Source organism: Typopeltis vanoorti, chromosome 12, assembly GCF_054136105.1.
Source record: "Typopeltis vanoorti isolate ZY-2024b chromosome 12, IOZ_Tvanoo_1.0, whole genome shotgun sequence".
NCBI classification, from domain to species: Eukaryota; Metazoa; Arthropoda; class Arachnida; order Uropygi; family Thelyphonidae; genus Typopeltis; species Typopeltis vanoorti.
Window position 1 is genome coordinate 71,780,942 of NC_143560.1, and position 22,330 is coordinate 71,803,271.

At 35.9% G+C, this 22,330-nt stretch overlaps 1 protein-coding gene across 1 annotated transcript in view; it reads right to left on the bottom strand.

Annotated features, from left to right (window-relative positions):
* Nucleotides 1–4,708: 4,708 nt before the first annotated feature.
* Nucleotides 4,709–22,330, bottom strand: part of LOC150100879 (paramyosin-like) — a 73,703-nt gene continuing 56,081 nt past the window's right edge. The window contains exons 11-16 of the mRNA XM_090402058.1: nucleotides 9,801–9,996; nucleotides 9,474–9,602; nucleotides 9,155–9,319; nucleotides 7,933–8,139; nucleotides 6,450–6,650; nucleotides 4,709–5,312 (exon numbers count right to left, since the gene is read on the bottom strand). Coding sequence (XP_090258184.1) covers nucleotides 5,118–5,312; nucleotides 6,450–6,650; nucleotides 7,933–8,139; nucleotides 9,155–9,319; nucleotides 9,474–9,602; nucleotides 9,801–9,996 — 1,093 coding nt within the window. The 3' untranslated portion in view covers nucleotides 4,709–5,117. The remainder of the gene's footprint in view (nucleotides 5,313–6,449; nucleotides 6,651–7,932; nucleotides 8,140–9,154; nucleotides 9,320–9,473; nucleotides 9,603–9,800; nucleotides 9,997–22,330) is intronic.

Here is a 22,330-nt window from a genome sequence, read left to right on the forward strand (position 1 = left end):
CAACCTGGTTGTCCCAGTGGTGAATGCACTCCTCTCCAACCAAACAGAGTGTGGGTTCGATTCTCAAGAGGGTATGAATGTTTGTGAAAGTTTTTAAGTAGTACACGATTTCCGTCTCCTTGTGAGACCATCACCCTGCTTATTGGAGGCCTGGAAAAACTACCGCGTTTGGTATTTAGAACATGGCTTCCGAATTATCTGTCCCTTATTTGAGGATTTGAGCTCATGCATGGTACAAATGCATTAAGGTTTCAGTCTGTAATGACCGGATTCGAAAAATAAAAACTTTACTTGGCTATTTAAAAATAATTACTATATACACATGTCTTTAGCTGTAATAAATACTTCAAAACATCGTGGAACTTCTTACTAATCTAGAACATCAATATAGTATATACCACTCATAATTCCATGCACAACTAGTGGAGTCGGTCCATACCATAAGAAGTAAACCCATGTTATTGCAATGCAATCAAATTTCACTGTCAGGACATCACCCTCAAATAAAAGACGCTCTCCAGACCCTTTATCTTTCTCTTCATCCATCAGACTACAAGATCATGTATCATTACTATTGTCCCGCTGTCCAAGTTCTGTGTCTTGACTCATGCCAAATCAGCTATGTGAATTCGTTATTGTTAACAAAGGTTTGTTGAATTCAGTTCTTTGCAAAAATTCCTGGTATTAAGTTCTCTGCGTTTCGTGAAAACACATAGGATTGCTTTTGACCGATCGTATCCGTGAACATAGAAAATGATTACAACATAGGATAACCAGCCTTCTCAAACATCGTAAGTTCCTGTCATTTAGTATTTCAGACCGACCTACCTGTGTGGACTTCCATTTCGTAAAGATGGTGGGTGGTAGATTTGGAATCCTTAATACGTACGTAAAGAAATTTTTCCTAAAATACATCCGATTATCATCCCTCCCGCCGTGTATTTATTGTTGTGCACACAATAATGACGCGAATCGCTGATGTCTCATTCACTTTCTTGCTGTCAGAGAGGATGTCCTAACTTTTTTGGGGGGCAGGGTGCAAAGTTATTACAAATGTTCCTTACACTTTAAAATATTTATTGCAATACAAAATCGCAATATTTATTGAGATGAAACTTACCACTGAGAAGAAGAAGAAGAAGAAGAACCTACATTTAAACTTATCCGCAAGTGTCGATATGATTCCGACCGTAGCGCCACCAGAATGCGTGTTAATACAATGGCAATTCAACAGACCATTTCAAAGAGACTTTAATATGCACTCTCTGGAGGTTCCCTTTTGTAATAACGGGAGCCTCTGTGGCTAAGTTGGTTTCGACGATGTCCTTTGGTTGGAAAGAACAGAGTTCAAATCCGTCTTGGAAGCGAAGAACCTTTATCAGGACTTCTCAGCTGAAAGTTAGTTAAGGGGTTTCATACTATGGTGGCGAGATTCCTGACTGTTGGAAACTCAGATTTTTTTATCTCACAAAACAGCAAACTCCAGAAGAACACTCCAACATTGAGAGAAATGCAGATTACGCCGATAAGATTAACCACCTTGTTAGTGCATTGATCAGGTTTCAAATTAGCCAATACTTGGCCGCGATGGACCATGGACGGATATGTATGTGTAACCAAATAGACAGAGGATATTATAATTTCTTGGAATCCTTCAAAATGCGCATATCGAAAAATCCCACCCACTAAGATTCAGGATGTGCCAATTAAACTTTTACTTACAGGTCATAATATAGTGAAAAGATGATTAGAAAAGTTTTATTTATACCGTTTAATGACTATTTCAATATTACTACTGGACCACCATGCGTTCATCAGGAATGGTCATTCTGCACAATGTGAGTCTTATGGTCTGAAAATGCAAGAATAATAAATGGACACGACGAGGGACAGTCCAAAATCAATCCACTTTGAGTATTATCTGTAGATGAGATATATAGTTCACAAAATGAAAACATAAATCGTTTAACAGCTTTTTATTTTTGGGAGGGAATAGGTGCGTGGATTCTTTTTGACATGATTAAGTTTTAACTTGAAGAAAGGCCTCCCACTCTTTTCTATCACCAAAAGCAGAGCTCATGATTATCGATGATTTTGAAGGGGAGGGGGAAATGCCAGACAATTGGCTTCATCTCGTGATTCTAAATCCTATCAGTCATATTGTTTTCTAAGTTAATGTGGGTTTTAAGATCGAGTTTTTTGAGATATCGTTCAGAAAACAAGCGTCTACTGGCGAAAATAACCTATTTGTCTGTGCCAGAAATCTACAAACTTAAAATTGAAATCGACAAAGATCTTTCTTCTGATGGTCTAGCCTTATGGAACCAGCAACTAGGCTGAACATTTTTATATATTTTTATTAAAAAAATAACAGTGTCATCGCCGCAGTTCGTACTTCATGATTAATGCAACTACTAACTGTGCCCGAATAGAGCACTTAGGTTCACTTCAATTTATGTCATAGCCAGAGAGGAACATTCACAAGGGCATTATAAGGTCTTTCAATTGAACGAGGATTAGCATTTTCATAACAGTATAGGCAAGAATTTTCTTTAAATTTCTGATTTTTGTTTGTCCACAAATTAAAATCCAACTAGGATACTTAGTTCATAAACAGTTCACTTGCTTCATAACGTTATTTTCTTAGCTGTGTTTATTCAAACCAGTAAACCTACTAACCAGCTGTAAATTAAAAGAACATGTTACCAACAAATGTACAAATGACGTTTGCATCCATAGCTCTAGGCCTTCCAAAGAAACAAAGAAAGACCGTTTTAAGTTCGATCCTAGTCGACGATCAGAAGTACTTTTTCTAAGCCTTTCTTCTACTAGTTCCCGAGCTACTCGATGTACAGCACAGGCAAATAGCATTTTTCGCATGCAAACTCAGGAGAAAAACACGACAACTCAGCAAAACGGTACTTAGAACTCACATTATTATAGACAATATGAGCGTTAGGATTTACAGCCAAGGGATGATGGCAGTCATTCTCTCTCTCTCTCTCCTGAAAAGTTTTGATTTATTAGCAGTTTCTGTTCGCTGTCAGTAAATGCTTGTAGAATAGAGGGCTTTCCGTCTTCAAAAAGTTAAATAGGACTGAAGGAGTTCTGCATGGAGAAAAATGAGTTAGACCAGGCGTTCCCAACCTTTTCGTTTCCTAGAGCACATTCTAAAATACCGATAGGGCGGCGGGCGCCATCTATTTTTTCAAACAATTTTTTTGAATTCTTTTGTTAAATGAATACATACAAAGTTTACATTATAATCAAATGTTTTATTACTTACAAGTTTATATTATATAAAAATGTAAGTATATTATATGTAAGTCAGTGTGATCTTTAAAATGATTTTAATGATATAAAATGATTCACTCATTTTGGGATTAAAAATCAAAATATTTCAAAAATTTAAGTACATGACACGGTTAAAATTATGCGCATATAACTAGCAACAGATAATGAACAACTTTGAATGCGCCTCTACTTTACATTGTATGCGTTTAATACTCGTCATGTGTCATTAACGCATTGTCATATAGCATGCCATGAATTGTTGCGTGATTATTTCAAACTATACGGCACACGGTTGAACAGCGGCGGGCACACACAAATTGGTTAACGGGCACCATGGTGCCCGCGGGCATAGGGTTGGGGACGCCTGAGCTAGACGATTTATTTTATTTTTTAATTTTTATTTACGTCAACACATTTCGATTATCTAGGTGGCAGATTGTTCGAGATAGACCTATGCAATTGCAGTACTTTCTCTCGATGACATTATCTACATTGATTTCGTTTCGAGAATCATAAACATTTATTCGAATTAAGTTTCACTTCAACAAGCCTTTATTATTAGTAGTAGAAGTATTATTATTATTATTAGTAGTAGTAGTAGTACGGTAATAAATGTTTAAAAAAAAAAAATCAGCTAACGCCTTTTTATTCCCGTATATACGGGAGTAGGCGAGGCCATTTAGCCCTATCTAACTTTTGGAGACTGAGTGGGCAGTTCAATCTCCACTGGTACCCAATCAGAGACAGATGGCCCAAAGCTATCACTAATTAAGCGGTATGCAGTGAAGAGAGACGGCTCAAATGTGCCGCCATCTCGTGGTCCCTAACCCTAACACAATATATTTAATATCTGAAATAATGTGGGTTCTACGGTCGATTTTCTTGAGTTTACTAGGACGAAAAACCCGAGTTTCCGGGAGGAAAAACCTGCTTGCCCGTGCCAGAGATCGACTAACTCGGGAACCGGTCGAAAAAAGGCTTAGAAAAATTTCCTCTAGTCGCCGACTAGACTCGAAACGAAGTCTTCCTTCGTGCGGCCAAGCGCGGTGGTGTGCAAACGCCACATCCACTGAGCTACACAGGCTCCGGTAATAAATGTTGCAAAGTATAAATATCATTTGTACTAACTCTGTATTTAAGTTACATCTGATCATCGTTTCTCTGTGGGCTATTTTCGCAAGTCACTGTTAGTGGCGTATTTATTTAATTTATTATGGCTATAGGTGAGTGTAGGGATTTCTTCTACAATCGTTTATTTATTTATTTTGTCATCTTTGTTGTATGTGTAAAATAATACAATACACTCCAATAAGGAATTAATTTCTCATTAATATAGTATACGAATACAAAGAGAACGGTGCTTCTTGAATCCTTCTCATGAATTACAGAATAAATAATAAATGAATGAAACAAATTTTAAGGAGGAAATTTCCTGATTTTATTATCCAGGTTTAGTTACAGAAACAGAAGTTCTATTGAAAAGCTAAAACGGGCACAACTCCATAAAACAAAGGTCACGTGACCAGGCTATTTTTCTTTTCTTTTTTTTTACGTACAACAGCAATGGCAGTTTGAAAGAAAGCATCATATCCTCTTGAAGTAATAACATGCAAAAATGAGTTCACAATGATGGCCGCACTACATTAAACTGCGCAGTTTAACTTCTAGACTTTCTTTTTTCTTGTATCCCAGTGTTTATAATGGAAATTTGACGTCACCAATTTTCTTTAAACGCACGCACAGAAAACCGATCGCTTCAAAAAGGCGAGATGTTGCATGGTGACAGCTTGATGGAGCTAGATGATGGCTTTAACCTTTTTGTCTTAATGAGACATGGTTTCTTCGGTGACGAACACCTGTCGAATACCTCCAGGCACTTGACTTGTGGTCACCCATGAGCGATGCTTGGCCCGGATCATGGACAAATTGCTTTCGGCCTGGTCGGCACGCTCTTCAGCTGACTCCAACTCTCTCTGGAACCGACGGACTCGAGTTAGATTAGTTTGCGTGAGTCCCTCCTGTGGGAATAAATGAAATATGATGAACCATTATTGTAGTATAACACAATAAAGGTTGATAAAACTTATTAATAAATACCTTTATTTAATTAAGTCCTAGAATCCACTAATTTTGGATTCTAGGACTTTTTATATTTACTGTTTCATTTTTTTACTTTTTTTTTTAAATCAACCCTTGGACAATCGTAAAAATCCACAGCAAATCAGTATATTATAAGTGGGCTAAATAATCCAGCTTTAGAGACCAAACATGGCTTTTTTTCAAGCCACTTCAGGCCTAGAATAAGCAGAATAGTGGTCGCACTACCACCGAATTAAAATCATGGATAACTCAACGACTTTCACAAACATCCATACCACAGTGATACCTGAACTCACAACTTGTTGATTAGAGAGCAGACACAATTATCCACTTGGACAACCAAATCACGTAAAAGTTGAAAAGTTGTCTTATTATTTAAAGATTACAGTTTACATCCCTAGACAGTTCGGTTTCCAACACAGTTTCGTGCTTCCAACGGTAATAGATTCTTGAAGTACTAATAAATAAAATACTATCCAAGCCAGTCAGGTTGGCCGAGTGGATGTCTTCACTCCTAAAGAGCGTCGTCAGTTCGAAACCCATTTACAGGTATCGATGTCTTTAGGAGGTAAATGAATTTAATCACCTGCGTGCGACTAAAGTTCTGCTTTATGTTAACCTGAAATGGCTTGAAAAAAATTAACCACGTTTGGTCTTTAGAGCAAGGAAACCAAATTATTTAATCTTTGGCTCATCCACTGCTAATGTACGAGAAGTTTACAGCTTTTCTGGATGGGATTCATATAGCAAGAAACATGTCTTTTTCCCTCAAGTGTTGTTGCATTCCTAAAGTATTTGAGGGATTAAAGATATTAAGTATTGTAAATTATATATTACAAGTTTCCAAACGTATCTTGAAGTACTAACTCTTTAACTCTGTTAGAACATACGAAATTTGGATTGAAAATTTTGGGTGATTTTTGCTATTTATGTACATATCAATTGCTATGTAAATCTTACTTATCTAATTAATGTCATGATTATTATTTAGAATTTAAACTAATCCTAAATAATAGAATTAATTAATATCCGAAACAAGGCAGATGAGGACTGACCTGTTCATCGAGCTGTCGTTTGTACATCTTGACCTTCTCGCTCAGTTTTTCCACAGCATCGTTGAGCATTGTGATAGCTTTGTGGTCCTCTTCTGACTGTAGCATGAGTTCTCTTAAGCGGTGCTCCTTCTTGCGCATAATCTTTTGAGTTTCTGAATGACGACGTTTTTCTTCCTCACATTCGATTTCGACATCTTTGATCTGTAATTAGATAACAGAAAGGAATTCAACAATACTCGCAGCTCTTAGATAAAAAAAGTCCTTGTTAGATCTAAAGCGTTTTAAGAATTGCTATGTATTTATTCTTGGAGGTCGCAAGAGGTTAAAAATTAAATGTGATGGATTCGATGAAGATGTTGGCTAACAATTTATTACTTGGTGCACTGAGAAAAATAATAAATTATTTTAAACTATTTGTTTTATTCTCTAGAGGGCTTGAACTTTAAAGTATTGGAATGAATAATAAAGCGACAAAATGATCAGTTACTTAACAGTGGAGCCGAAGCATATGTATGATTAACTTCCATTGAGTTCAAGGGACAAAGATAGATTTGTTTTACGATATTCTTCAACATCAACAACAGCAGCAATTTTGAGAGACTCACAGGTACTAAATATATTTCAAATTAAAGGGTTTTGCTGATAACAAGTTTTTAGAACTCTCCTAGAAAAATAGCTGCGAATATCATTCTCAGTTATGATTAATCAATATTAATCATAACTGAGAATAACTAATCAATGAATAATCATTCTTAAATGAAGATAGAAGTAGAACTTCATCACAAACTTTGCATTTTATCATGTTACTGGTAGAGTGCAAGTAATGAACCTAAGTAGGGAGGTGCACTATGTGGAAAGGGACGCCTACGTCTTAAAATTATAAAAATAAAATTTTAAAAAATGCAGTGAAACCGTATGAACTCTAGACATAGATAACTTTATTGTTTTTATTTCTACATATTTTTTATTCCCTTATATATCTGCCTTAATCGAACCATAACAAAACCACAAGTCGTTACCTGTTAACATATTTAAGCACCATACCTCTCATTAGGATTATATTTTATATACCTTTCTAAATATAAGCCTGAAAATTTTCGCTATTTCCTTATCAGTTTCTCAAGCTGGTAAGGAAATAGCAAAGGAATAATAGTCTCCATATGGTAATTATTATAATAAATTAGTGTCTTGTGAACGTAATTCAGAGTAAACGCTTTATATCTTTCTGAAGACTATTGTGTGGCATTTAATAATACGCTTTTACTATTCTCTTTTACAACACACACACACACACACACACACACACACACACACACACACACACACACACACACACACACACACACACACACACACACACACACACACACACACACACACACACACACACACACACACACACACACACACACACACACACAGAGAGAGAGAGAGAGAGAGAGAGAGTACTTAAACTAAATGTGAGAAATAAAAACCAACTTACTCTCGACTCCAGCTTAGCAATAACACGTCTGCCTCCAGCCAAAGCATTAGCCTCCACTTCCTCAATCCTCACTTGAAGATTGTGAACTTCGATTTCAAGAGACTTCTTGATTGATTCTATCTTGATGACACGTTCCTGTTCTTCAATCAACACATCCTTGCAAATCTTCAGCTCAGACTGAGTCCTATTAGCTCTCTCATCAGTAATCTATAATGATAAACATATATCAAGTAATCAGTCCATCATAGAATATCACAGAAATAGCAAATATAGAAGACAGTAACTGAACGATGTATTATACATAGAAGTGATGTTTCTAATATCAAGCTCAAAGAATAAAAAAAAATCATACTTCCTCTATTTATAATAAATATAATAGATTACAATAATTATTATAGTTATAGTAATTAAAATTATAATAATTCGGTTCCGAAGAATATATATATATATATATATTTTTTTTTTGCCTGTGAATATAAATGTGTGAACTTGGATGTAGAAGCTGTAAAACCGTCTCGAAAATAATTTTCTAAAAATTATCTAACTTAAATGATGAACTAATACATTTTTAATGTCTAGTCAAAATATGTCCTAAATTATAAAAGAGCCACTTTTCGAATGGAAATTAGTACTAATTTAAAGATGCTGTTATCATTTTGAGAAATTTCTTTATAGTAACGACGAAATAAAAGAATTTGTTGATTTCTTTGAACAACGATTAATACTAGATATATGCTTCTGCCATCTGGTGAGCAACCAAACAAAAATTAAAATTAATTTTAATTTTAGGTTAAAACAAATCGTCATTGACATTAGTAATCAAAGGAACTGTGGCTATATGAGATTGTTTGAAAGTTAAATATGATTGGCTTAGGAAGATAAAAATTGAAAGTTCCTGTTGGAGGATCCTATACTTTAATTTTTTTTTTTTTTTTACTTTATGATTGAAGTCGTTACAAGGTAACTCAAGGAGACGCATAGTATGCGATGAATGTGCTATGGGATTCCTTCTAAGCTCACGCTAGGGAAGCCGCGAAATATTCTAGTGCATCGCGATATAACTGGGAATTATCATAATAACAGATACAGATGAAAAAAAAATTCATTCTACTGATGAGATGAAAAAAAGCAGAGGTGGATCGGATGTAGGAAAAGATTTATGGATGGAGTGGGTGTGGAATGAAAGACTTCAAATGGACTGCAAAAAAGAAATTGTACTTACGCGGAGTTCCTTATGTACTTCATCGAAGTCAGACTGTAAGGTGGACAAGTCATTCTCCAGCTTGCTCTTCACTGCTGTCAGGTTGACATTGATGGTAGTGAGTTCATTCACCCGAGTGTTGGCTTCTTCATAGAGTTGCTCTGCAGTTCGCTTGGCACGGAGAGCCTGAAAAAAAAAAAAAGCGTGTTTCAGAAATTGAAAGAATGTCAATGCATCCAAATGGACAAGACAGATTCTAACAGGAATCTTGTTCAGGTGCCAGTGATCTTAACGTCCAAAACTTGAATTTCGAAACTTTTTTATTATATAGGAAACTTACTTGTTCTAATGTAGTTCTCATTTCTTCCAACTCTAGCTGTAGAGCTTGGCAACGACGCTGAGAAACTCCTAATTGGTCGACGGTTTGCTGGAGTTGACGGTGGATTTCATCGTAATGTGCCTGGAGCTCCTGTGAACGTAAAAACGGAAGAAATTTTATATACATTTTTAAATTTATTTCAATTAAAAAACTTAATTATATTTGCGAAGAAAAAATAATATTTTAATATTAAAGATAAGTGATTGATATGAATAAAAATGAAAACTGATAAGCAAGTCATTTATTTGATTCAATTCATACATAATCGAAGTTCTCTAAAATACTTACAGTGATCTGTATTGCTTGCTTCTTGATAGTCTTCTGCAGATCAAGATTTTGTTTATGAGCAACATCCAGGGACATCTCAAGCTCTGTAATCTGTACCTGCATCTTCTTTTTGATGCGAGCCACCTCGGTCTTCAGCTTAGCTTCAGCTTCAGCTAAACGTTGACTCAAGCTCTCGATCTCAAGCTGCATTTGTTTACTATAAGGGAGAAAACAAAATGAATTACACCTTCTCAATATGTCACAATTAGTACTGAACAGTACATTTGGATATTCTAGACTTCAATATTCATCTAAAACTAAGTCAGAGCAGAGACTCTATTTAACAATAAAATTAGCAGACATATATTTCGATACATTTGTAGCTTTCTTTTTTTTTTAAGTCGAGTAAGGCGGTTTAGGCAAAACATCCACAAACTAAAGTAAAACTTATTTTTTAATAAAAGTAATCGAATTTTTAAAAACTAAAATGATAAAAATTCATCAGACTTGGATTTTCTCTTCCTTTATCCTAGCAAGTTCGTCAGTTATTAAGGGAGGAATAAGAAAAATAATACGTAATGCTGAATAACTTGGCTTAATTTGAGATTTTCCATTATTTATTTCGTCTTTTTTCGCACAAAAGCATTGAAGTATTTTATGGGACTTCAAGTTCCAATTTGTTCTGCACACTTGAAGTTGTTGTTTAGCACTGATTATATTTATTGTTATATGCTCGTTTAAAGACAGAATATTCAACTCAAAAAGAAAGGGATATTATTCTTCCTGTTCAGTTTGAATTCAACTATTCTTTTAGGGTAGGTTTTGTTCTGTTTCGAAATTTAAAAAAAAATATAAAAATCAGGTGAATGGTTCACCTTCTGCTTGTTCTGATACAAGCTGACATTCGCTATGAAATAATTTTCATCTCCTAATTTTTGCTCGATTTCATTAATTTCTATTTTTTGCATGACTGTAGTATTATAATCAAGTGATTCACTGGGAAGGAGATTTGAATAGGTGAAAGAAGCAAAAAAAAAAAAAAGAGATTGCATCATATGTTTTCTTATACGACCACGAGATGGCACAACAGAAGCGTCGTATGTAATTGTACCGCTAGTTGAAAGGTAACAAGATGACTGGAAACATGGGAATATATGGAAGAGATGTGGAATTTAATTTCTTCATGTTAAGGTATCCCAAATAAATTCTGCATCTGTGGAAAAAGGTGTAAGAAGTATATACGACAACATACTATCTGCCCACTGCATTAAAAACAAAATCAAAGCAACGTCGTCTGCAAATAGGATCATGCAATAGGGTTTGAGGTCATACCAGTGTGTGTGTGTGTGTGTGTGTGTGGGTGGGTGGGTGGGTGGGTGGGTGGGTGTGGGTGTTGAACTTCTTAATATGGATGACACTGAGTACTAAACACTATGGCATGCTGGATTAGTTAAGTTGCCATTCTTTGCGAACGCACTGGGTTGCTAAAGGAAGGCATCATCATTGTACTAAATGGACACAAGTCCATTTAGTGCAAGGGGAATTTGTGGAGCAGTGAAGGACTGAAGGATACCTGGCTGTAAAGCGATTTGCAAAAGATGGCAATATGCAGCACGTGGGAAAGATAGATGCTTTAGTCCTATGGCGGGACACATTTATATACATCTTTGTCGACAGTGGAAAAGTTATATATGCATATAAGCGCCTCGTAGCGCAATTGAAAGAACGACGGTACGTTGCGCCCTTCGATTGGAAAAGGCCTAAGTTCGATTCTCGTCATGACGGGAGGAATCTTTATATGGGCGTTTTCAATCGAAGGTGAGTTAGCCGATCTCATATGGAAGTAGCAGGGTTTTTTATCGCGGAAACTCGGGTTTTTCATCCCGCATACAGACAAATCGGCTCTTCAGAATATACGCAATTTACAGACAAAAAAATACTGGCGGTGGTGGTGGTGGTGGGCAGTAGATGGCACTGAAGATGATGATTGGTAGTAGAGGTTCGGTGTAGTGGTGGAGACAGAGAGTTGTACAATAGGTGTCCTCCCGCGATGAGTCTTCGGACTCCTTGGAGGTGTCAATAATAATAATAATAATATGTCAGAATATAATCCCTCATACAAGCGTACTTAGTTGTCTTATTTTCGAAACACTTTCGTATTATGGAACTTTATGTTAACCGAATTTGGAATATACGGAAGTTTTACTGCACCAATATTATTTTCATCATCAAATTCTTGATAGGTATCTCTTCAATCGGGGGGGGGGGGGGGTACAGGACACTATGATAATAGTACATGTGAGTTTATATTATTACTAATTTCCTATCAATAATTTTACCTCAAATTATTTTGTTATTTGTCGAGCCTCCAATAGTGTCAGATTTTATATTTGTCTTCTAAGGCATTTTCTATTTGCATCAATCCAATGAGATCTAGTCTTCCTCTGGACGACTACGACGAAATCAAAATCAATCCTAGGTGGATTAATCTTGATTTCCTGCTATCCTGGCATCAAACAACACTTGCGTTGCCAATCTTTCCTTTCCCATTCTGTTTAAGTGACCATACCACCTGAGATTTTCTCTGCTCACACATGCGAGCATCTCTGCTCACAATGTCAAACACCTTCCTAATATCTTCATAATATCTGTTCACTCTCATAATTTTTCTCAGCACTCTCACATCTGTAGTCTTCAATTTAATTGTTCCTGAATAGCTGAAATATCGAGAAAACAACTGAAGTTTCTATATTCCTGCCCATTTTCATAGTTTTGATCATTTTATTGCTGATTTTCGTGCTGTTTGTTACAACAGTCACTCAATTTAGTTAAAGAATACTTCGTATTAATCAACAAATGATGAATCTTCGTTTGATTTCAGGACTTTAAAATTTACTCCTACTTTTTGTGTGAATACTCGTTGACATTTCACAAATTTTATTCATTACAGTTCCTATGATGGCAAACGAAAAATGATTATCCTTTGTTATCCATAAATTAAATTTCAACAGCAGGATTAACACTCACTAAGAAAATTGCTACTGATAGCTTAATTAAAAGCAGAACTCTGAGCATTAATATTTACTTAAGTGCCTATAACAGTCTGTATTAAATAAAATAAAATAAAATAAAATAAAATAAAATAAAATAAAATAAAACTTTGTGTGAAAAGACTTTGTGAGCGGATGTAGCCATAGGTTGATCATCTGTTCAAAAAAAAAAAAAAATTAGTCACTTCGTTTGGATTATTGCAGTGTATATTTTAACAACTACAAAATTAGACACAGGAAGTGAGCAGGAAGCTCAAGGAGAACAGGTCACAAGTTTTTTAGATGTACGTAGAATAATGGCTTCAGTAAGGTAAACTGTATACTGTGAAAACGGAATTTTAATCACGCTTGAAATAAATTCTCACCCTCCCTCTTACCAAGTTTTTATATCTTTTTAACAACATGGTGTTGCTCTTTCATTCTTGACCTGTACGCGCGCACATACATTCGTATTAACATATTATATTTCTGTCCGTATACAGTCGTGCAATGTCAGCTACGCCTGTCTGTACCCAGTACACACCACGAGGATAAATTTAGCTGATGGAAAAGTGGGTCAGAAGCTAATGATGTACTGTATAGATAGAAACCTGGCAGGAAGTGAAGTCTGTTTTTTTTTTTTTTTCTTAATATTAGCATTCAACGGAGAAAGAAGATATGTGATTGTTTACAGACTCACTCAAAAAGCTATTTTTCTGAGGAGTCGCAAAAAATCGGGGAACGTCAAATCGATTGATTGTTATTATTAGACCTAAGTTAGCTATTTTTTTTTTTTTTAATTCCGTTAACTCTGTGTTCGTGTTAATGAGAGCGAGAGAAGAAAGCAAGTCTCAGTTAACTACTTTCTTTTGCTGCTCTTTAAGCGGCTTCTTATAATAAATAGATCAAATTCAATATGGTTGGAGTATTCAGAAAAACAAAGTAGTTCAAGTGACTACTTTGTTTTTGAGTCACTTGAACTACTTTATAAATTCATAAACTCATTCAGAATGATTGGTTGCCAATGCTTAACTAATGTGATTGAAAAGTCAAATTCCAGAACCAAGCAAATTTGCAACTGGGTAAGTGAAAAGTAGGAAGAGGACAGAGAGCTAAGAATTATTATATCATATTAGATATACTGCATAGTGACGATAGGGTAGGGAAACGGAAAATCAGAAAAATAGTGGTATCTAATTTATGGGTGAGTCTTTGTAGTGGAGAACACACGAAAAAGAACTGAAATAAAGGCAGACGGAACAAAGCAATCAAGTATAAAGAATACTTATATTTGAGTAAAAGATCAATAAAGGCGCCTTTTAAGTTTTAAATCAAAACTCTTTTCTTTCAAAATGTACACAATGATTACTTTTAGCAATCTACGTTTTTCTTTATTTTTTATAATTCTGAGATTGGTTGGTTGATTTAGGTGAATACTTTCTTAAAGCCTTCCAGGGCAATTTCTATTGACTGTAAATTGACTCAAAATATTACAGAGATAGCAATGAGTACACGTTTAATATACTGTATATGACAGCATTGGTAGCTTTGAAAATTTTGGCCTTACATTCCACTTTTGACACAAAGTCCCTCAAGTTTCAATAATAAGTAAACAGTGTTTCCTATTATATCTCGACTGTATTTTGGAACATTGTCACACACACACACACACACACACACACACACACACACACACACACACACACACACACACACACACACACACACACACACACACACACACACACACACACACACACACACACACACACACACACACATCATCCTCATCATCATCATCACGCCTTTCCAAAGCGCACGCTCAATGGAAGAAATACATTATACAGTTCAATATAATAAGTGTTCTAATGGTCCATCTCTCATGGATCTCAACTAATCCAACTATGAAAAATATAACCATACAAAGAACTTCAACATAGAAATGTCGCTGAAGTAATATATCTGTGTGACCCGGTTGCAATCTACCGGAATATATTCCAGTGACTGCGATTACTGAAATCTGTTGACAGACGTAGTCACTTCAAGCACTCACTGAAATTGTTTATTAAGCTACTATGTGACGTATCTAGGGAAGTACATACAATGAGATATGCCAATAGTGTTTTTACTGGAGTCTGTACTGAAAGTTCCCTCAGCAAAAATTCTACCTACGTCACTAACGATATTACATTTCGCCTATTTCTGTTCTTTGGAACAGAAATAGGCGAAATGCTATTTCTTCCAAACCCTACAATTTCCAGCTGATCGAGAAAAACATCAACAGATTCTCACTTCCTCCTCTTGCTTACACGAAAAGTTGCAAAACCATGTGGCGCATATCAGTGCACAGCAAGTTTTACAACTCTTTATTATAGAGGTTATATATAAAAAATAATAAAAGTGCCAGTTATATCTGTACCTCTTTACAAAAGGAGAATAAATATCTTGAAACTACTCGTTGAATATTTTGAACCTATTAAATAGGCAATAATCAAAGTACCAGTTTAGCATCAAAAACGATGAAAATGAATAAATAATAAATATAAATCAGCTAGATCCTTTTAATCCACAAAAGGAGTAAGTGAAGTTGTTTATCCCTAACCGGTATACAGCTAGTTTCCAACCTTAGCCGTTATTCACAGCGAGCCCAGGGCTATCAATGATTTTCATATGCATTGTGCAACGATTGTACAGCAAACTGCCACCATCTCGTACTGCTCAATTCTAATACTGCATGTTATTGTCTGAAATAATATGAGTTCTGTCAATTTTCTTCAGTTGCGGGATTAAACCCCAAATTTCCTGGAAATAATCATATTTAATTGGGAAAAAAGATCACCCAGGTCAGAAATCAACTGAGAAAAGGCTCCTCTACTACCAGAATCGAACTCATAATCTAACTCATCTTTCTTCTGTCTCTCCAGTGCTGTGGAAGCAAATGCCATTTTCATAAAGGCACCTAACAACGAAAAGTATATAGCATTTAAGGACTCTCACAAACACCGCAACCAATGGAATTCAAAGCTGTAACTTCTCACTATTCTCACTACTAAATGGAGCCTTTATCCACATAACCATCAAGGAATTTAATTCAAAACATTATTGCTAAAGGATATCTTAATTTAACACAATAATGACGTAATTGGTGCAAACTTTTTGATTTTAAAATATGCTCTTCATGAGTATTGTATATTAAAGTAGAGACCATTTCCAGATAGAGGGCGCACTATTTTGGACGCATCTTCTATCTTACAGTGTAATCTGAAAATCGTTTTCTCAAGAAAAATAAAAATAAAAATATCTGCATGAGTTGAGTAGGAGAGTCACAAGAAACGATGTTGACGATGATGCTCTCTAAGAAATAAATATCCGAGGATATGAAAAAGATTTCCCTACCTTGATTTCTTTATGGTAATATCGTCAGTAATGTGTAAACTGGAGGACTTTCTCTACCCTAGTTAAAATGACGTCCTTGGAGAAATTAAATTTCCGGTAAAATTGCCTAAATACTTAATATGGAAAATGAACCACTCGTGGCCTTTGCCGTAGAAACAAATTTAGCACGACTAGGAAGTTTCATAAAATCATGTGACCAAAATATCTGCAGATTAAATATAGTTACTTCATTAAAAATATCTCCACCCTTGAAGAATTTCTTTTAAGTTAAACAGGAAGAGAAATCAGGACTAAATTTTCAGAGTTATTAGGGATATCAACACTACGATAGTATAAATTCTGTCTTCCTCTTCCTACTCAGCCTCCCCTCCAAAATAAAATAAAACATAAAAATCTTAAATTTTCCGGAAACCAGATATTCATCGCGATTTTTAGGACCAAAACTTAAACTTATTTTACTAAAATAAAGAGCCAAAAGGCTTCACTTCAGCGATGCAAAATTATATAAATTAAGTGGATATTAAATCCAACATTATTTCAAAGCCGAATACAGAAACTATAAAAGTTTCGTGCCTAATATAGTTAGAAACTATAAAAGTTTAGACGAAGTTTGACTAGAGAGCTTACACTCGCCACCATACGACGAGTTGCCCCAGCCAAAAGATAGGAAGCTTGTTCTTTGCTGGTTGGTGACAGCAGTTCACTCTATCTATGACTTTCAGTACACAAAATTTGGATATTACTTAGCCGATTTCGATGAATTAAACGTCCCTGTCTTCAGAGTAACAAGTAGAATTAAATAGCAGCACTTTATCATTTGGTAAATGATTTTAAATTATAATAATATATCTCTTGCCAGATGAAATTTAACAAAATTAGTATTTAGAATTGGCATTAAATTTGGAATCATTTGAAAAGGCGTTAGCTGATTTTTTTTTTTTTTTTGATTTTAACAAAAATATTTTAAAAAATTTCTGAAAGAAAATTATTATTAGTAGTGCTGAGAGTTTTTACTCTCTAAGATTTCTGCCTAGTCTGACGAAAACCAATGAGTTTGAAAAAGCTGTCAGGCTAGTGAAACCTTATCAAACAAACAATAGGAGGAGAATATACGGACGCTTACTAGGCTTCCTATCGTTTGGTTGGGGCAATTCGTAGCATGGCGGCGAGTGTATTCCCGTTAAGCCAACATATTTCATTGGAAGAAGCACACAGGTAAGGTGCGATCCCCTTAGGAGCGTTTCTCTTCTTAAGGGGTCGCAAGAGCATTTGTTACTTCGAACATTGCTTGCAGAACATGTCAAGAAATGAAGAAGACCTAAACATGACATTTGTTTCATGGATGCTTCCCCCATCCTTCCTGATAGAGTGATGGAAGCCTTGATTTAGTTTTGTGGTTTTAAGCGACTTTTACTTAAAATAAAGAAATAAATAAGAAAGAAAGATGAATAAAAGGAAATGCATAATTCTGTACCGACAGTATCACTCTTTAAGTTATGGAGCCTCTTGATATTATTTACTTGATTAATCTCATTAAGGAGGAATAAAAGTGTCCATTTTGACATAAATGGGAGTAGTATGAATTCCCAATAAAGTTTTCTGAAAAATGCTTTCCATGATCTCTAACTTTTCAATCGAGAGAGAGAGAGAGAGATTAATTTTTTCGCCAGTTCTGGCATATTCCATTTTTACAAGGAAGCATAAAATATGCTTTCTTGTAAAAACGGAAGTGTAGAATTCTTTGATACAAGCATTACGTTTCATACTAATTCTAAAATTCAAACACTTTTTATGTTCTTATAATACTCTCTGCAAATTATTGGGAATTCTGCTTAACCTAAACTATTTTATATATAATGACGGAAAATTTAAATGAGATATTCCGACTATGTCAAAAATACGAAACACCCAGTCTTCTTTCTCAAATCCAATAACCATTCAGATACTTTCAGCTAAAACTTTATGTGGAGCTATTATTCTGTTCCTGTAAATTACATTTAAAACTGAACTCTTGTGGGGTATTAAAAATCTCTACCTCCCTTTAAAAACACTTCGAAATTGCCAGAAATGTGTTGAAACGGTATTCTGTAGATCACAGGTGATATGTTTTAAATAGATTGGTTCTGCAATCCTGTAGTTTAACCTCTTTGATACGCGTGATGAATTTCCTACCAAAATCTTAAAAAACAAATTAAATCACAATATAAATCTTTTATACAAGCTCGCAATGCATGTACTTCATGAACATATCCGAGACGGACAATGTGGCTGCACATAAACATTCAGAAAGAAGGAGCATTCGGAATGGACATTCAAGCACACTCGATGTGCAATGAAGATGGGTCGGTTGGTAGTGATTACACCGAAACAACCAAGGCCATGAGGCCACTAAAACTGTGTGTGTGTGTGTGTGTGTGTGTGTGTGTGTGTGTGTGTGTGTGTGTGTGTGTGTGTGTGTGTGTGTGTGTGTGTGTGTGTGTGTGTGTGTGTGTGTGTGTGTGTGTGTGTGTGTGTTTATTTTACCAGGTAAGAAACCTGTCTGCTAAATCAACTAATTCGGCTTAAGTTGAAAAGTTTCTTGAGTTTTCACTCCCTAGGCTGGAAATGAACCAAAGTCATCAGTAGTCCAGTGAGTTACTGATCATATAGAGTAAAACGCCATCAAATAGTTTGGGAATGACCTGACTTATTAATGATACACGGTATTTAACCACGAAATTTATGCTAAAAAAATTATCAATAGCAAATTCTGAACATATTTGCAGTGCTTTCAGATTAATATAAACTGTAGCTAATACGTCTGTTTTCAGAGACAAGTGCTTGACTATACACTATTGATAGAACATGAAACACACCTTTAGACACATTAGAATGCTGTTTATTCATCGCACTTACGCATTATTATTATCATTATTATTACGGCCAACTCTAAGGAGTCCTTAGACTCATCGAGGGAGGCTCTGTCATGTCAAGCATTCAGCATTTGCACAGTATCTGTCATATTTTGCTTTGAACTCATTGACAGTCATGTCACCCACAACAGATTCTGGTAGCTTATTCCACTCATTCACCACTCTGCAACTAAAAAACCTAGTTATAACACCCCAACTAATTACACACTTGCTCAGTTTCCATGGATGGCCCCTAGTCCTCCCACCACCCGTCCTGTTCTGAAAAATTTCCTCTGAATTAATCTTGTAAAATCCTTCAGCAATTTGAATGTCTCAATCATATCACTCCCTTTTCCGCCTATCAGCCAGTTTCTGTAACCCACAAAACTTCAACCTGTTCTTGCAAGATTTATTCTATAAACCTGCTACCATCTTGGTCACTCTCCCCTAGATCCTCTCTACCCTCCCTCCCCATCACCAAGAAACCTGGCGCCAGATCTAGCGCCAGGGTTTCTTGGCACCCAGTCAAGAGATCTCATCAAGGCTTGATAAAGAGGAACAATAACCTGCTTGTCTCTGCTCGTCAAAGTATTCTTCAATAACCAAGTGATCTGATGAGCTGCTTTAGCCACTTTTGCAATGTGCCCCCTAAACTTCAACTCCCTATCCACCAACATTCCCAAGTCTTTGGCTTCGTCAATTTCCTGACGTACGGTTCTACCAATGTAGTATACTGTTGCTAATCTTTTCACCCAAAAATGCATAGCCTTACACTTTGCAACATTAAACTGATATCCATTCTCCTTTGTCCATTCAATCAATCCAAATCATCCTGCAAATGTTGACATCATCTCCATTAACTATTGCTCTAGCCAACTTTGCATCATCTGCAAACAACTGAACAGTTCCTTCCAGATTCTTTCCTATATCATTAATGAACAAATTAAATAATAGTGGTCCAAGAACAGAACCCTGCGGCACATCACTAGTTACAGGCCATCTTTTGGACTCTACTCCTGAATAAACCACTCTCTGATATCTCTCCATCAACCAACCCTATATCCATCCCCATATGCTGCAGTTTACTGATTAGAATTCCATGTGGTATCATGTCAAAGGCTTTTGAAAAGTCCAGCAGTATCACTGTAAACCCATTACCCTTATCCAGTTCATCTGTCACTGTATTATAAAATATGAGCAAGTTACTGAGGCATGATCTACCCTTCGCAAAACCATTCTGCCCGCATACAGTATCCTTTTCATCTACCAGTTCCTGTATTTTGCTCTTGATCAACTTCTCCAATACTTTGACAACGACTCCTGATATGCTGATTGGTCAGTAATTTGTTAAAGCAGTTTTGGAGCCTCCTTTATGCAATGGAAACTATTTTCCCCCTCTTTCCACCCCGTCGGGACTAACCCAGAGCTTAGGCATAGATAATAATATGGTCAAGGGCACTGACAATTCCTTTGCCGCTTCACGTAAGATTCTAGCTGGTATACCATCCAATTCCGGAGATGTATTCACATTAAGGTTTGTAATATGCTATTCACCTCCATTTCATTCACCTCAGTTCCCATATAAGCAATCGGTTCCATCATTCCTGCAACTTCTATATTTTACGTTGGAGTACTGAATAACGGCTGACATATCCCATTTCCTTTATTGTTCCGTGAAAAGAAGGGAGAATTACTTTAGTCATTTCCTTATTATTATTTACGAGTATTTTATTTTATTTTTGTCGAGCTTCTTTTAGGATATGTAAGGGATTATGATGGCTTGTCATGTTAAATTCTCCCTAGTCAAACTAGAGGAACTCTTATCAAGGCATTTTCCTGTTGATTTCCGAGTAAGTCATTCTCTAGTGCAGGCAAGTAGGTTTTTCCTCTCAGAAACTCAGCTCTTCACTCCAAAAATCCAGAAAAATTCTACTATAGAACCAACACTATGTCACAATACCAATTGGAATTATGAATGAGATGTTAACAGTCGGTTATCATATTCTCACCACCCGTAAGTCTAAATTTTGGCAGAGATTAACTCAACTGTCGATCACGACTAAGGATCCATCCTTAGATGGAGATTGGCTCCCTACAGATTTCCAAAGGTTAGAGATTAAAAAAAATCCAATTACTACTATTTCCTTTAGGGAATTAAAAAAAAATACAAACTTTATCATTAGCGCATTAAACCCACGGGCTTTTTCACCCTCCTCGAGCATGTATTTTCCTGGGATTTTTCCTTCCAGGTCATGAAGCAGGAAAGCAAATTTCGAACTGCTTGTTGAAATATCACCAATAAATTGCTTCACAAGCAGATTCAATGAAGATATGTAAGAACAAATTGCAGATGGCGTTCATGTTTTGCAAATATTTTCCTAGGTTGAGCGCTGATATCATATTATGGATATGATATCAGTAACTCAGTCGGTATAGAAGCTCTTTGGTCGGAAAGACCGGTTCAATTCCCGTCTATATGACGTACAGAACCTTTATCTGGTCTCTTTCGACTAAAGGTGAGGTAGCCGGTCTTACGGAGTAGAGCGGTTTTCCACTTTTCCACAGGGGGTAGGCAATTTAATTGCCTACCCCCCCCCCCTCCACACACTCAGTAGTTTTTGGACATCGCAGAAAGAAGAAAAGCAGCAACACCCAGAAAAAGGTATGTGTAAATTTCTCTTCCTTATGCTACATATACTTTTTAGTAAATTTACATCTACAATGCCCTAAGAATCCATCAGTAAATAGCCAATGACATTTAAACAGGGGCACTCCTAAACTGAAGCAGGCAATATAGCCGTAATTATAATAGTTTATTAAGAGGAGTAACATGGGAGTTTTCCCAGAAATAATATACATAAAACTAATAGCTTTCTGTAAAATATCCAGCTGTTGTTTGCCACTTTGTACCATCACCACTAACATCCCCTCTCTCCTCTCATTCAGACAGAAACAGACTACGTTGCACCTGCTGAGCTGTTGTTTAGGTCTGTTCCGTCAGTTTTCATATATCTCTGTAGTCATGGTTTCTATGCAATGCACTATGAATGGCACGTTGCTAACCCATTAGTTTCGCTGTAATTATCTTCTAATATTTTCGTATTAGGGAGAAAATATCCGTATTTTTATTATGTGCCTCAGTCTCTCAGAGTGCTTTGCATATACAAATATTGACACGAGAAGTGTCAATATTTGTATATGCAAAGTTATTCTACCCAGAAAGAAAAATTATTCT